General features: G+C 44.7%; 1 protein-coding gene across 1 annotated transcript; it reads right to left on the bottom strand.

The window, feature by feature from the left end:
- Positions 1–12,157: 12,157 nt before the first annotated feature.
- Positions 12,158–15,840, bottom strand: LOC133123516 (uncharacterized). The gene is made up of 4 exons (XM_061233986.1): positions 15,498–15,840; positions 14,723–14,989; positions 14,057–14,200; positions 12,158–13,206 (listed from the first exon to the last, which is right to left on the bottom strand). The coding sequence occupies exons 1-4, from the start codon at positions 15,838–15,840 to the stop codon at positions 12,158–12,160; spliced, it is 1,803 nt and encodes a 600-aa protein (XP_061089970.1).
- Positions 15,841–15,981: the final 141 nt, after the last annotated feature.

Here is a 15,981-nt window from a genome sequence, read left to right as displayed (position 1 = left end):
TTGTTAATGCAAATATTTTATCAGCCAATCATGTGGCAGAAACTAAATGCATAAAAGCATGCAGACGTGATCAAAAGGTTCAGTTGTTTTTCAGAGCAAATGTCAGAATGGAGAAGAAATGTGATCTCAGTGACTTTGACTGTGGAATGATTGTTGGTGCCAGAGAGGGTGGTTTGACTATCTCCCAAACTGCTGATTTACCCTTGATAAAAACGAAGACAAAATGGCTGTATACACTGAACTGTAGCACTTTATTAGGTATTTATTGAACTTATTTTTCAGACTTCTACTGCTGTAGCCTATCCACTTAGAGTTATGATGTGTTGTGTGTTCAGAGATGTTCTTGCATACCACTGTTGTAATGTGTGGTTATTTGTGTACTGTCACCATCCTGTCGGCGTTGACCAGTTAGGCCATTCTCCTCTGAAGTCTCTCATTAACAAGGTGCTTTTCTGTCTGCAGAACTGCTGCTCACTGGATTTTTTTAGTTTTTTGCACCATTCTTTTTGCAAACTCTAGAGACTAGTGTGTGTGTTTGTGCGTGTGTGAAAATCCCAGGAGTTTCTGATATATTCAAACCAGCCTATCTGGCACCAACAATCATTCCATGGTCAAAGTCACTTGGATCATATTTCTTCCCCATTCTGACATTTGATATGCAAAACAGCCAAACCTCCTGACCATGTCTGCATGCTTTTATGCATTTAGTTGCTGCCATATGATTGGCTGATTAAATATTTGCATTAACAAGCTGGTGTACAGGTCTACCTAATAAAGTGCTTGGTGAGTGTAATAATGATTATATATAAGTCTATATTGCTGGTTAGCTCTGCTGTCTTGAACACAGAGCATTCAAGTGATACGTCCACAAGATGGATGATCTTGTATCTTCATGAAATAAAATCTCAATGACACATTTTATTCTTGATAAAGGAGAGGTGTCCTCTCCTTAATCGAGCCAAATGGGTTGACAAATTGACTGCACCAATAAAATGAATAGTGGGCATACACGGGTGTTAGGTTCTCTGCCGTTGATTGGCTGAGTCCGCATGCATCATTCATTTCCATCAAAATGAAGGCAGGCAAACTTTTGCTGAACCACTTTCAGAAAGCTTTTGATCCACATGTATGTTAAATGAAAAGTGCTATCTAACAATTCCCAGGACTGAAAGTGAATGGGACATCTGTCTGCGTGTGGGCAGCTCCCCTTTCATCACCGTTGAAAAGAACACCCTGGAATCCATTGGGGGAAGCATTTTACACCAAAGTGCTTCCCACGGGGAGTAGCTGAATCCCCAATCCACTGCGGAAGGTACTCTCAACCTTCTCATGAAGCAAACATCAAAGTCAGCAAGCTGCACTACAGCTCCCGCTCAACCCAAAACACCCCTGACATGCTTCTAACTTTGCCCTAATATATCCTTTAAATGCCCCCCCCCCCCCCCCCCAATACCCCCAAAGGCCATAACACTGCAAAAACACAAGCAAAAACAGCCCTCAATCAGCCCTCAGACACCCCAAACTGCTGCACCCAAGCATTACACATAATATAGCAAAACTACATTAGCTACCCCAAGTCTGTCCATCTCCTTCTCATGAACAATTGGAATATACAGAGCTGTGGACATACAGTATATGCAAATTCACACAAGATGTCACTCAAATTAGCAAATTGTTGTAAGACAATGTTCTAGGCAAGATACTATGACGGCCCTGGAGTGCAAAACAAAACAACAAAGCAGAAAACAAAACACAACAAATGCAGTAATCTAAATGCATCATACCAGAGGGGTGTACGACAAAGTGAGCTTACGGGGCTAGCGAGGAAAATGGACAGTGTCTGAACGGTTCATAGATGAATGAGGAGGTTGGTCCACCACTGGGGAGCTAGTGTGGAGAAGCTCTGTGGTCAAGAGGACAAGATGGAAGGAAGTGCAAGTTGCCCAGCTGCAGCACAGCGGACTGGTCGAGCTGGTCGTGTTGGGTTGAATTATGTCCTGTATGTAGGAAGGGGCTGTCCTGTTGGCTGCAGTGCAGGCCAGAGAGTCAGGACTGATTCTGACCTTGGCGGCAACTGGCAGCCAGTGGAGGGACCTCTGCAGGGGAGTGACAGGCAAGAACTTTGGATGATTGAAGGCAAGTCGGGCAGAGGCATTTTGAATGAGTTATGGTGGCTGTAATTTTGTCATGCCGTATGCCTGCTGTGGTGACACCCTGAGCCCACCAGGCAATGGAACTGAGCCCTGGGGATTCTTACTCCACCCTGGATCATGTCCTGCTTTGGGCCAAGTGGGCTTATGGTCAGCCTCAGGAGCAGGGTAGAGGGTTCATCAGAAAGGACAGGCAGGGGTAGTAGCACTAGTATACAATAGCCACAAGTTTTACCACTCAGTTTTCATAAAAGTAACATCACAGAACTTGCAATAATGAATGAGGCATACTCAGTCCAAATAAACTATATAGTATATGCAGGCAATACCTACAAAAAAACAAGCAAAAACTTATAAAAAGTAGTTTTTGTTTAAAAGTAGTTGGTTGTTTACATTTTCTCCCACTTTATGTGTCAGTGTACTTTCATGCTGAGGTTTAAATGGTTGAAAGTAGTATCATAACAGTATAAATAACATCTTTTTAAAACTCACCATTTTAATAGAAACGGTGGGTATGTTTATGTACTTTGTTCTTTACTGGGTGCATTTCAGAAACCCTGCTTATTTTCTAAGCATTAAATACTGTGTATGCTTTACGTTATCTTACACTCACCCAGGTTTAATCCAGATTTAACTGTATTCATATTGGTAGCCTAATCACAACGCCCCATGTTAGATTATCAACCATGACCCTGATGTGCTAAACACAAAACCATGGCTGTTTCAGTGTTTATTAATAATAAACTTAGACACCATTATGTGCTGGCATAATGGATCAAAGCAATGTCTTCAAAGTCCTTCATACTATTAATAAAGAGATTACATCTGGCATATGGCTTCCCTATTGCTCCTTTGTAGTCTTTCAGCATGAAAGGTTTCTGGGTCCCAGGAACATGGATAACTTCCGAGCCATCTGGATACAGGAGTGTGTACGCTAGCGCCCTCCGTCCATGCCCTTGCTGAAGTCTGTCATTTATTTTTGTACCCAAAGACATCAGATCATCTCCTGTGGGTTTTAGAGTTAGTAGACAAAGGAAGGGGTTTCCCTGGTCATTGTTTTAAACTACTATTTTGTAGATGCATGAATGCAACATTAATCGTTTAATTGAAAAGAAAAGATGGGCACTATGTCCAACAGCATCATACAACATTGACACATACAGCAGACCTTTCAGCTCATCTGCACCTGTGCCTTTGCTCCCTTTTTATGGAAAGAAAAGTTTTATCTTACACTACTGTTTGAACATCTGAATTCAGTCCAATACAGAAAACTGGCATACTGTTTTGATTAACAAATTCATAATTAATATAGTACAAATGAATGCCCATTTCGGTTTAATACACTGTACCACAATTCTACAATGGCTATTATTAGCACACATTAGCAAAATGTTAACTTATATCCAAGATAGCTTCCATTATTCCATTATTCTAATGCTTACAATCTTTTAGAATTTCTAACACCTTGCTATATGATGCCATATGAAACCATAATTGAGTAGTGCAGGAACTCAAATCACGTCATCGGGGTGAGCTTTCACCATAAGCACGGGGATCAGACCCTAAAGGCAAGGGAAATAAGGCTTATTTACCAGACAGCTGCACAGAAACTACACAAATCACAGTTCAGACACTGAACTTAGTTCCTTCCCCCTGCCTGAGAGGCCAGAATAAACTAGAGCCAGCAGGCAGTATCATTCACAGGGCGAATCAGTCCAAATCATTATCCTAATCATTCCGACCTTGAGAGGCCTCCTCTCTGCCCAAAAACAGACTATGGATTTCTTGGTAGCAGAAATTCCAGGCTTATTTCTCAAATGTTAATTAATATTAACATTTTAATTTTTTCATGAATTGTGCCAGAGCATGATTTAATTGGATGGCTACCAGTTTCCATATGAATAATGGGAATATCTGGTGAATACTTCAGGTGATTATATGCATTCCTGTAACATATTTTATGGGTTATCAACCTGCAATTTCCACATGACTGAATGTATGGAAAGTAACCTTTCCAGGTGGGCTCTGAAAGTTTTAAATATACAGTTTTAGTTTTAAATATATATGATGTTGAGTTCAAAAGAAATGCTACGGGTATAGGTCTAGCTTATTGATTTTTAACATTAAACAAGCTTATTCTGACAGCATTTTCTCAGTGGGTCTTCCTTGACTCGGAGATCAAGATATTAAATTACTCCAGAGAACATCAATCTTAAATGAATGTAGAATTCCTCAGGGATATCATGCAATCTCAAATGTACCGGTCAAACTCGGTGGAAGCTTAATCGCTACGAGTGCATTTTGAGCTGACTAGGCAAATCTCAAAGGGTTAACTGCAGTGTTAATGAAACATTAATACAGGCATCATAAAAGATTGATGAATGCCGTATACATGAAATGATGTGTTGTCGTAAAGAGTATCACCAGATTGCTACTCAATAATCATAATTAATGATGCAGTTTGGGAGAGAGAGATGGAATATAACATCTGAAGGGATATGGTGTAGAAATTCTAGGTAGGAGAACACAATCTTTCTCTCACTCTCTTCAAAGGGAGGTGGGGGGGGGGTTGGTGGCAAAACTTTGCTCCATAAATACTGAGCTTGCAGTTATCCATGCATCACTGCATAAATAATCTTAAGACTAAATCATTTTAGTTCTGTGTTTCCATCTATTTAAGTGTACCCAATATAAACTCACAAAAAGTCTGTTCTCACCAAGATTGGACATTTACATTAATTTGCATCTCCATTAAATTTGGTGAACTAATATCAGTAAGCTAGCATTCTTACAGTGCTAGCATTCTTAAATATGACAGGCTCTTGATCTATTTATATCAGCTATTTATAGTATGTGTATAGTATGTTTGTCAGTATGTCATATTTTGGAACATTCTAGTTGAAATGTACACTGAACACAGCCACTTTCTGACTTCAGTTCTCAGCATGCAGGGTGAGGTCTGCACCTCTTCAATCAGTTCAGATGCAGAATGCATTGTGGCCTTGTCTGTTTTGATTAGTGCAGAGCTGGTTATGGATCCATGAAACGTTTCAAATTGGCTTATTTTATTGCTTTATAAAAAAAATAATGGCTCCTCGGTGTGCATTTCCATGTTAGAGAACGTGAGGAAGAAGAGGTATATTTATGAAATGCTGGCTGAATTACACTTCAAGAGAACACTGCCATTTTACAGACCAATATAAGATGGTCTGCTGGGTTTCGTCTGCTACTGTAGGTTTTATTATCTGCATGGTTTCAGGCTTTTAAATAACATTGAAGACATCTGTGTGTACTTTCCCAGCTTAGAAAACATTGAGACAGTGTTCCATTTTCGTACATCATTGAATATGAGGTTAAAGTACCGATTGTCTGCTTTAGTTTCAGGACATTTACATCCATTTTGGATGCTCTGTGTGTGAAGGAATTGCACCCCATTTTGTATATAGTCCTACATTTTTATGGGAGCAAAAGTAATTGGACAAATGAACATAATCTTAGTTAAATGTACTAGACTCCTCGTGCCAGTTTGGTGGAGTTATGGGTGGAGTGGAGTGGGTCATCCAGATCCTGTGAGGATTCATCAGTGCTTTCAAAAAGCTTTCAGAAATCAGTGCTCCTTTATCCCCATGTAAATACAAGAGCCTAGCAATGTTGGGATTAATCACAGTCCAGTTCAGGAACAGAACTGACATTAAATTCATGAATTGAAGAATCCTTATAGAGTAGTATTAGCATTTTTCATATAATAACTCATGATATAAACCTACTGTGTGATCCTTCAGGTTACCTTTACACCTGCTTTGGTAGTGGTGTATGGTGTCCTGAAGATTACCCTGTTATTTTAGGCCTACCTGTTGTTACATCCAGAACACAAACACTTCATTTTCAGCTCTCATAAAAGAATAGGCCTATTGTAGCAGGCTTACCAGCATTACAGAATCTGTCTGTAGGTCTCCCTGCCTTCAGCACGTCTTTATCCTTTCACACACTCACAACTCCACAGGCAGAACAAAACATGGCCTCTGACAAAACATTTATGTTCCTTTATTTATGGAAGAGAAACTAACTGAAACAGATGTGTTGTCCTGAGCTAAGTGAAGGCCTTTGTACTCTACAGCTGTTTTGCGATTGTTAATAAAGACGTTATTTATATCTGCTTTAACGTTAATCTTATTCAATGTGTTCCCGGCTGCTCTGCAATCGGGTCCTAACAATTAACAATGTTACACAAAGTCAAATCATCATAAGATGGACAAACGATATCACAAACAATGATTAAAAAATAGTGTGACTTATCCATAACATGTTATTCATGTAATCATTATGTATGGATAATAATGTATCTATATATAATTTCCTATTCAAATTAACTGTAGATGTACAGTACCAGTCAAAAGTTTGCCCTTTTCTGCTTTTTTTGATTGATGACAATCAATCATTAAGACATCAAACAATTCACATGTGAATTCACATACCTCAGTTCCTTGATGACTAAAAACCATCTAATCCACAAATGTGTTCCATACTGTATCAGCATAATTTACAGCTGAATCAAGTCCCACCCCCCAATTCCCATAGAGATCCAATTATATGCAAAGTGGTTTTAGTATCGCTTGTAAGACAACCTGAAAGTGAGATATCCAGACTCTGGTGATAGTTGATAGATTTCAGGAAGTCAAGGCATGCAAATATATGCAACCAAATACAAAACATAACATTTGACTTTACGTTAATTTGTCTCAAACATTGAAATGTATAAAAAGTGCTGTACATGGTAAAAATGTATAAATGTAGAAACATTTAATAAAACACTTTAATAAAAGCTGAGAATCTTCATATTGACCACATGTGAATTGTTTGATGACAAAAAATGCTCCAAAATGTGTCCAAACTTTTGACTGGTACTGTATGAAATAAGAATTGTAGAAGAGTGTCAATCTAGTTAATGCAAAAGTCTGTCACAAGTTACAAGAGGAAAAAGACTCAAAATGTTAAAAGAGATTGTTAAGAAACGAGACGCTGCATTGACACAAACCATGCTGTGAACACAGGGGGGAGCCTTTTTTGATAGATGTTTCTCATGAGTTGCATCTTTCTTATGTTTTATGTTGAGCAAGACAAATTCCCTCAGGTACAATAAGTTTAATTCATGTGTTTGTTTATTCAGCCTTTAACTATGCCATTATAAATTGTGTAAATGGAACTAGTGCTTTGTAACTAGTTCAAATAAAAATGAAAATGATTATGTTAACTATTTTTTTTCCAAAATGCAAAAATCATACTGAAAAACTTTGATCAGAAAATAAATTAGGTACCTTTTCAGTTGAAAACACTGTGCTGATATCTCCCCTGAATAATGCCTGTATTTCTTTCCGTGGGTTTTGCCTATGAAGTTTGTTTTCACCTACCTCACAGTCAAGCCCAAGACTTGAACACTTGAATGGTGACACTCTGTCAGACAGTCAAAGAGCACTGTGAAACAGGTGTGACTCTTATACGCAGTTTCTTAGAAACACAATCTTTTCTAAGATTGCACACATATTCCAGGGTCCATAGCTTCTATGCTGGGGGTCGCATTGCTCTTTGCATACCTGCCTATTAAATGTAGCTAATGTAGCCCTAGTCACTTTTTTAAGTTGCCCTGGATGAGATTGTTTTCCAAATAAATAATATTGTCTGCAATAGTGGTGGATGAGTAATGTTCAATTTTCTTTTTCTTTTTTTCAGAGCCTTAGTTTACAGCAACGCTGTTCTATCTGATACATTCATATAAAAACCTCTCACTTCACCTGTGCACTGTGCCTCTAATGTGTGGTAGTACTGCAACAGTGGCTGCCTGTTCCAGACCCCTGAATCTTTGGTACCCTTGCCAGCAGACCTCTCTAGCCCTTGCTTTGTTTGTGGTCTTTTGGTTTGTTGTGTGGGTTACATAACAGGTTGGCTTCTTGATATGGGAGTTGAGGTGCTGGTTAGAGCAGAATGGGCTAAAAAGCATTTTCAAGTGGACTGTGTGGGGGTCAGGGTGGTTTGTATTAATACAGCATTATTTTTTATCAGGTATTAATTCTTAACTGAATATGGGAGTCTACTGTCCAGGCCAGTTAACATTATAAGTCATCCAGACAGGAAATTGCAACAACCTTAACAACAACAATGGCAAAAACAGTATTAATAATGTTGCGTCCTGTGCAATTGATTAAAGTATATATCGCAATCTAAGTGAAGTCAATGGCTGGTTTTTGGATTACCTCTGCCTCTCAGGAAAAGACAACACAGTGGCCTTCAAAACAAACTCTGTCTCTCCTCCATTTCACTTCCTCTCAGCCACAGTTTGCTTTGTGCACTGTGGTGCACATTACCACACCCCAGCGGTGCCCGAGGCATGCAATTTATACACAGGTTTCCTTAATGTGTATGAAAGGTAATGCTAGAAGGGTCTCTGTGACTTTGAGGAACTACAACCCCCAGGATACCTTGCAATTTGGGTGCGCACACCAACTCTTTGTCTCTGAAACTTTTTTTTGACAGGGAAAGATCACCTATACCATACAATAAGTTTCCAATTGCATTCCAGCTTTCACATAGAAAGGGGCAGTTTATTAAACCTCCACACCTCCCTTATTTTCTGCCCAACAAAAACAGGTTGGAGGAGCACGAGAACAGCTGTTCTTCATTTGTCAGACACTGAAAAGAGCAGTGCCCCCCCTGCCTTGGGGTCCTTGGATATTTTGATGAGAAGAACTGACAGAAGAAAAATAGCTTTGTATACCAGGCCACTGTGTGCACTATTGGGACTTTCTTAATGGCCATCTCGCAAAGTACTGTGGGGGGATAAAAATGAAAATAATGATGATGACAAAAGATAGGAACATATTTCAGAGAAATACAATGTTGTTTCGTTCCTCGTTGTATGATCCAGTGTATGTCAGTTTATGAAATGGAGGTATGAGAAAATTCATGTTCCAGAGATAGCAGGAGTAGCATGTGGAATTAGGGGTTTTGAATATAATTGGGTGTAAATGTGAATTTCACCAGGCTGATAATTGCTCTCGCTTTGCTAACGGGTAATTACCTAATTTTCCGTAATTTCAGCCCAGGTGACATGTCAGATTGGTCAAAAAGACGACGTCCTTATAACAGAATCTGTGTTGTAAAGGCTGTGCAGCTGTAGTCAGGAGTAATGTTTGAATGCAATAAATATTTATACATTTATTTGAAAACAGTTTAAATGTATATATATATATATATATATATATATATATATATATATATATATATATATATATATATATATATATATATATATATAAAAATATAAATATCTTATGTGTACTTTTGTGACAGCACTAGTCAGTGTATGGAAACAGAAATGGATCAACGACGTGACTCATATACTTGGAAGATTTTTTTAAAACCACCCCTTTCATCATCTCCGACTTGAAATGACTAACCTGAATAGCCTACCCATCAGAAGACAAAATCACACTGAGGCCACGTCCACTTCAATGTCAGTGGGTTTCTGAGCAGGGAATGTACAAATTCAACATAAAAATGGAAAAAGAAATATGCTACTGATAGTGGTTTGTGGGGCGGATGTACTATAGGTATGGCCACTGGGCTCAAATTGCTGAAACAATGAACAGGTGTCCCCAATGCAGGCATTATAAACAGACTGACAATTCAATTCAATGATATTTATTTTGTATAACAAAGAAGATTTTCACAGTAGACTGTCACAAAGACGCTTTACAGCGGGTATAAAACTTATCATCCCTAAGCCCCCACTGACAAATATCCTCTGATGACAAATCTCTTCACAAGAGGGCAAAGAAAGTCTGATTTATAATAAATCCGATGTGCTCTGATTTATTAGGTGTCAGTACAACATTGATGTTAATTGATGTTAATTTTCATGACAAAAGTAATTGATATTAATGGTAATAGTACTAGTAATTGATGTTAATAGTAAAGTTTAAAATAATAGCCCTCCCCTCCCCGAGGTTGACCCCGATACGCTGGTTTTGAGGAAGACGTCTGATCTGTATAAATCGATGGAGCAGCTGTGTTTGCTTCCTGCCCGGAAACCCCAGGAGGACCACATCCAGCCTCGTTAGGACGACAGCAGCGCAGCACATCTGAAGCCCTGCAGACCTCCAGGGGGGTATTCTGCATTTACATAGAGATGCTCAAGTCCGATACCTCACTCCATCCCCGCTCATTGGGAATTGGATGTACAGTAGTGGCGCTTACATGCTGAATACATCCTGAATATCCTGCCCTGAGAATTGAAAGCAATTTAAATGTTTTTATAAACATGGCAATGTTTTTAATTGGTGTTTTTCCCCATTTTTCCCATTACCATAGACCTTCCGGGTACAGTGGTACCCATTGTTCTATGAGTTATTAGCGAGCTTTAAGCTCTATGGGAATTGGATTTTATCCAATCTCGAGACTGAAAACGATCTACGCAACGCCATCTTGATGGCCAATCAGGGCAAAGATGCGCTTTAGCGACCGAATTTGCATACGGTGGCTATATAAGCGACATCGCAGGCCGTCATTCTTTCTTCGAGACAAATTTTCAGCGAAGGAAAGAGACAGGGCCTGTGAAGCTTAAAGCTCGCTAATAACTCATAGAACAATGGGTACCACTGTACCCGGAAGTTCTATTTCTTTATTAGCTTCACTTTAAGCTCTATGGGAACCCTATAGCCCACGCCCTGTCGTCAACATCAGCCCCCTGATGCAGAACAACAGGCGATGGCAGTGATAGCCAATCAAGAGGGGCTCCCCTCAATAGCCAGCCCTTTTTTATGCATGAAAAAAAAAGGGGGACTGTATAAACCGAGGAGCCACAACCATCCCCAGCGCTCGGTTCATGTAAACCAGCTACCGAATACCCAAGCCGGGAGATGGCCAATATAAACATGCACGCCTCTAGCCACCGCGTAGAGGCGTTGCACATAATGTGTTTGAGCAGCAGCTACGTCCGATTGGACGCTGAGCTCAGGACTGCATGCGCCACCGACGGTGTCGATGCATCCAGCAGATAGAAACGCACAAAGGCGCATGGCGAACTCCATGACGCCGCTGTACAAATGTCCTGCACACTGACCCCTTTAAAAAGTGCCCGAGAAGCTGCCATGCTTCGAGTAGAGTGGGCGCGAACCTCCGACAGAGGGGGCAAGCCCATACACTCATACGCCCAGTTGATTGCGTCAGTAAGCCAATGGGAAAATCTCTGTGCCGTAACAGGTTTTCCCTTAGCAGCAGCACCATAACAGACAAACAGCTGATCTGCTTGTCGAATAGGCTGCGAACGTCGTACGTATATCGACAGAGCACGCACTGGGCAAAGTTTATGCAGCATAGCATCCTCCTCATCGTCATGAGGAGGGGGCTTGAAAGCCACCAGGTCCAATACCCGTGAGCGGAAGGACGTGGTGATAACCTTCGGGGTAAACGCAGGGTTCGGTCTCAGCACGACTCTGTCAGATCCTGAAAAGGAGAGACAGTCCGGGTGCACAGACAAGGCGCATAAATCGCTTACTCGCTTAGCAGAAACTAGCGCAGTAAGCAGCGCTACCTTAAGGGACAAAGCTCTCCACTCAACGCTCTCCAGCGGTTCGAAAGGAGGGCTGCACAAGGCTTTTAGTACCACCGTTAAGTCCCACTGCGGAACACGGGGTGGGGCCACGGGTTTCAGACGCCGGACGCCCTGGATAAAACGCTTTACCAGGGGGTGGGCAGCCACCGTAGAGCCACTATAGCCAGTATGGCACGCAGAAATTGCGAAGACATACCCCCTTAACGTGGACAAAGATAACCCCTTATCAAGTAGGCTCTGCACAAAGTTGAGCACTGCGGATACAGGCACACCAGGGGGTCATGAGAGCGTTCGAGACACCAAGTCTCGAAGGCCTCCCATCTGCCTTTATAAGCCATTGTAGTTGAGATAGCGCGAGCATGCTGTATAGTATTTACAGCTGCCTCGCTCAATCCCATGTTCACGAGCCTGCTCCTAACAGGGGCCAAGCCGTGAGGCGCAGCCTGCTTGGGTGGGGATGAAAAATGGTCCCCGCCCCCTGAGACAGGAGGTCCCGGCGCTGGGGAAGTCGCCACGGGACGTCGGTCAGCAGCAGGGCTACATCGGCCGTCCACTGTTTGTGCGGCCAATCTGGCGCGATCAAAATCAGGGGTTTCCTCTCCTCTCTCGCTTTGGCTAGTACCTGCGGTACCAGACCAAAGGGAGGGAAGGCATAAAGGAGGCCCTTGGGCCAGCAATGGGCTAGCGCGTCCACTCCCAGTGGGGGCGAGCCGGTTGCTGTCATCGCAAACCATAATGGGCAATGCGCATTCTGTCGGGAGGCGAATAAATCCACTCTCGCTTTCCCAAAGCGTGACCACACCTCCGCTACCACGAGTGGGTGAAGACACCACTCTAGGGGGGAGGGACCGCCCCGAGACAAGAGGTCTGCGCCGCAGTTCAGCTGCCCCGGGACGTAGAGCGCCCGTAAGGAGCGAACTCGCGGGTATGCCCAAGTCCAGATCCTCACCGCCAGCCGGTGTAGATGTGGACATTTGGTGCCGCCCTGTCGGTTTACGTAAGCGACTGTCGCTTTGTTGTCGCTTCTGATTAGAACGTGTCTGCCCCGAAGAAGGGGTTCGAAACGTTGTAATGCAAGCCATACTGCTGTGATCTCCAGCACATTGATATGAGGCAGAGGAGGGTTCCACAACCCGCTCGCCATCATTCCATTGCAGACCGCCCCCCACCCCTTGGTGGAGGCGTCTGTGTATACAGGGACATGAGTGGAGATAGCGCCCATTGGCACACCGACACTCAGCATTCGCCCATCTCGCCAGTGCGAGAGTGCTCTCACAACCGACTGCGGAATGCGAAACAGCTTTGCGCGGTCTCTCATTGGATCGAAATGCATTCGCTTGAGCCAGAGTTGCACCGGTCTCATGCGTAGCAATCCCAACGGAACCACGGCGATTGCTGCCGCCATTAAACCCAACAGGCGCATAATCGTGATTCCACTGATGCAGCGACCTGGGAGAAATCGGCAAGCGTGGCCTCTCAGGGAAGCAATTCTCTCCTGAGAGAGACGCGCCGTCATTGACAATGAGTTCAGCCGGAGCCCTAGATACTGAACACACTGGTTCGGGGTGAAAACACTCTTGTCGCGGTTGATGGTGAAACCCAATCCTTCGATGTGGGTTATCAGCATCTCTGTGTGTTTCGCAGCCAACTCCCTGGAAGGGGCTAACACAAGCCAGTCGTCCAGATACGTTAAAACACGTATGCCCTGTTGTCGCAACGGGGCGATAGCAGCCCGCGCCACCATTTCGAAGGTGCGGGGTGCCAGGGACAGACCGAATGGGAGTTTGGTAAATTCGTACGCTCTTCCCAGAAAAGCGAAACGAAGGTACTGCCAATGGCGCTGCACAATGTTCACATGGAAGTAAGCGTCTTTTAAATCTACGAGCGTGAACCAGTCCCCTTGGCTGATTGAGCTCATTACGCGCTTGTGCGTTAGCATCTGAAAACGTCGTTTCACCAAATGACGGTTCAGAGCTCGCAGGTCCAGTATTGGTCTCACACCGCTGTCTTTCTTTGGAACGAGGAAATAAAGGGAATAAAACCCTCGCATTTCGTCGTGTTTGGGGACTAGGCGGATCGCGCTTTTTGCCAAGAGAGTCTCTATCTCTTGGGAAAGTGCGCTGTTTAGATGCAGGGGCATATTCGTTTCCCTTACTCCTACAAAAGGAGGAGGGGGGACAGCGAACTGTAACGCGTAGCCCGCTCTGATTACAGTACTGAGCCATGGCGTCAGCTTGCACTTCCGAGTCCAAGCACAAAGGTTGAACGCGGACCTGGTTGAAAGCAGTGCAGACTGTACCACGGGCTTCTGAATCTGCAGAAGCCCGGCTCTTAAGTGGGGGCGGGGTCGAATTCGAGCCAGCGACCTGGTGCTTATCTGTGATAGGCCGACGTAGAGTCCTGGCCGGCTTCGATTCTGAGCCGGCGAGGACTCCAATACTGCCTGAATGTCGGGGAAAAAGGCCCCTTTTGACTGAGAAATCACCAAGCGCTGATGCCAGCTTTGAGGCAGAGGGCAAGGGAAATGTTTGTGTAACAATAGGGGGAGTGTGCTTCGTGACTGTAAGGGCGAAACTCGCTCCCGAGTAGGCGCTAGTAAAGTCAGTGATACAGGAGGGGTGTCCGGTCCACTCGACCGGATCGCCTCTATGACACTCTCCCGCGGAGATTCAGGAACGCTTCTGGGCTTTCGATTGAGGCGGGTGAGCCCTGGGTGCAGCAGGGTTGAACGGCTTCGTCCAAGCCTTGCCGCTAGCAATAGTGGTAGCGTCTCTACGGCCACCGGGCTGCTCCTCAATTGAGCGCCGGGCTGACGACACAGGAGTGCGGCGAGTCTTAGACCACGAACGGCGATCCTGGCGTCTTGCATCTGAAGCAAGAGGCAGGTGCTTCTGCAGAGTGGGTCTCTCCTCATCCAGTCGCTTAAACCTCGCTATCGCTTCGGTCACCGCTGGACCGAAGAGACCGTCGAGAGAGACTGGGGCATCGAGGAGGGGGACCTTGTCCGCTTCAGGGAGTGCCGAGTTCGCTAGCCATAAGTGCCGGAGAGAGGCTACACTCCAGCCCATAATCCGTCCAAAATCCTGTGCCAACCCCTGGGTGAGGTGCAGGATTGCGCCCGCGTTCTTCCTCAGCTCGGCAGAAACATCATCTGCGAGGGAGGAAGTAAGGGACTCGATCAAGTTCGTCTGTGCTATCGCTAGGATAGCAAGATTGTTCGTTGCATCGGCGCCTTGGGAACCGCAGATAAACGAACGTTCAGACAAGGCAGCTGATATCTGCCCAGACCGAGTGGGAAGGTTAGGCTTCCTTGCGCTCCACCTTGCTGTGGGGGCGAGGAGATGAGTAGCCAAGGAATCTTCGAGTCGCGGAACCCCCTCCGTCTGAAGCTTTTGTCGGCCTGACACCACCGTGAAAGGCGAAAAAAGACACTACCGGGGCTTTCGTAGACAAAGGCTTATCCCAGGTTAGCTGCACGTAGTGCTGCACAGACGGGCAGACGGGGGTCGGTTGCACACCGTGCCTCGGTGTGTCGCGCCTGTACACTGGAGCCACCAGCTGGTTTACAGGCGCTGCAGGAGGAGGGGGCCAGGGGAGCTCCGCTCTGGTCGCCGCCGCTTTCATCACGACCGGAAAGTCTTTCAACAGGGAGGGGTGGTGCTCCAACTCACCCGTCGCCGTTGGGATAGCGACAGAGCCGGAAGGCTCCAAACTGTCGTCTGGAAGCATCTCCTGGTCACTAGAGTGGAGAAGGAGGTCGTCGTCCTCGTCCCCAGAGCTGTTAGCGAGGGTCAGGAGCGCCTCTTCCAGATGGGCCGTGTCAGACGGAACCCTGCCATCGCGCAGGTTCGGTCTGTCCTCCTGAGAGTGCATGGCAAAAGGCTCCGGGAAGTCAGCCCAACTGGCGTCTTCGCGGTGCATGCTTGCCCGGCGCAGTAGCTCCTGCGCCCCGAGTGCAGCGCAGGCGGTGCAGGTCACCTTAGTTAAGGCCGCGAGAGCATGGGTCTCGCCGAGACACATAACGCAAGCAGTGTGAGGGTCCGTACCCTCCACGGCTGCGTCGCACCCTTGGCACCGCTTCATGGCGAATCTTCGAGCTCGACGTCGTCTAGCGAGGGCCTTTGAGTCGGGAAAAAAAGCTCCTTCCTCACAGCGGCGCGTTTCTGCTCGCAGACGAAGAACTTCGGCGTGGTAGAAACGTAAGTCTCCAGCTAGGTTGCTAAC

The sequence above is a fragment of the Conger conger genome, chromosome 3 (genome assembly GCF_963514075.1).
Source record: "Conger conger chromosome 3, fConCon1.1, whole genome shotgun sequence".
In the NCBI taxonomy this organism is placed as follows: Eukaryota; Metazoa; Chordata; class Actinopteri; order Anguilliformes; family Congridae; genus Conger; species Conger conger.
The sequence above is the reverse complement of the archived record's forward strand: the minus strand, read 5'-3'. Positions and strand labels throughout refer to the sequence as shown.

What these genes read in the sequence shown, in the direction of transcription:
- LOC133123516 (XM_061233986.1), bottom strand. Translation starts at nt 15,840, where the DNA reads ATGAAGCGGTGCCAAGGGTGCGACGCAGCCGTGGAGGGTACGGACCCT. An exon ending in TGCCCCAGTCTCTCTCGACG is followed by an intron (nt 14,201 to 14,722) that starts GTCTCTTCGGTC and finishes CCCGACATTCAG; the next exon opens with GCAGTATTGGAGTCCTCGCC. An exon ending in TGCAGATTCAGAAGCCCGTG is followed by an intron (nt 13,207 to 14,056) that starts GTACAGTCTGCA and finishes GATTTCTCCCAG; the next exon opens with GTCGCTGCATCAGTGGAATC.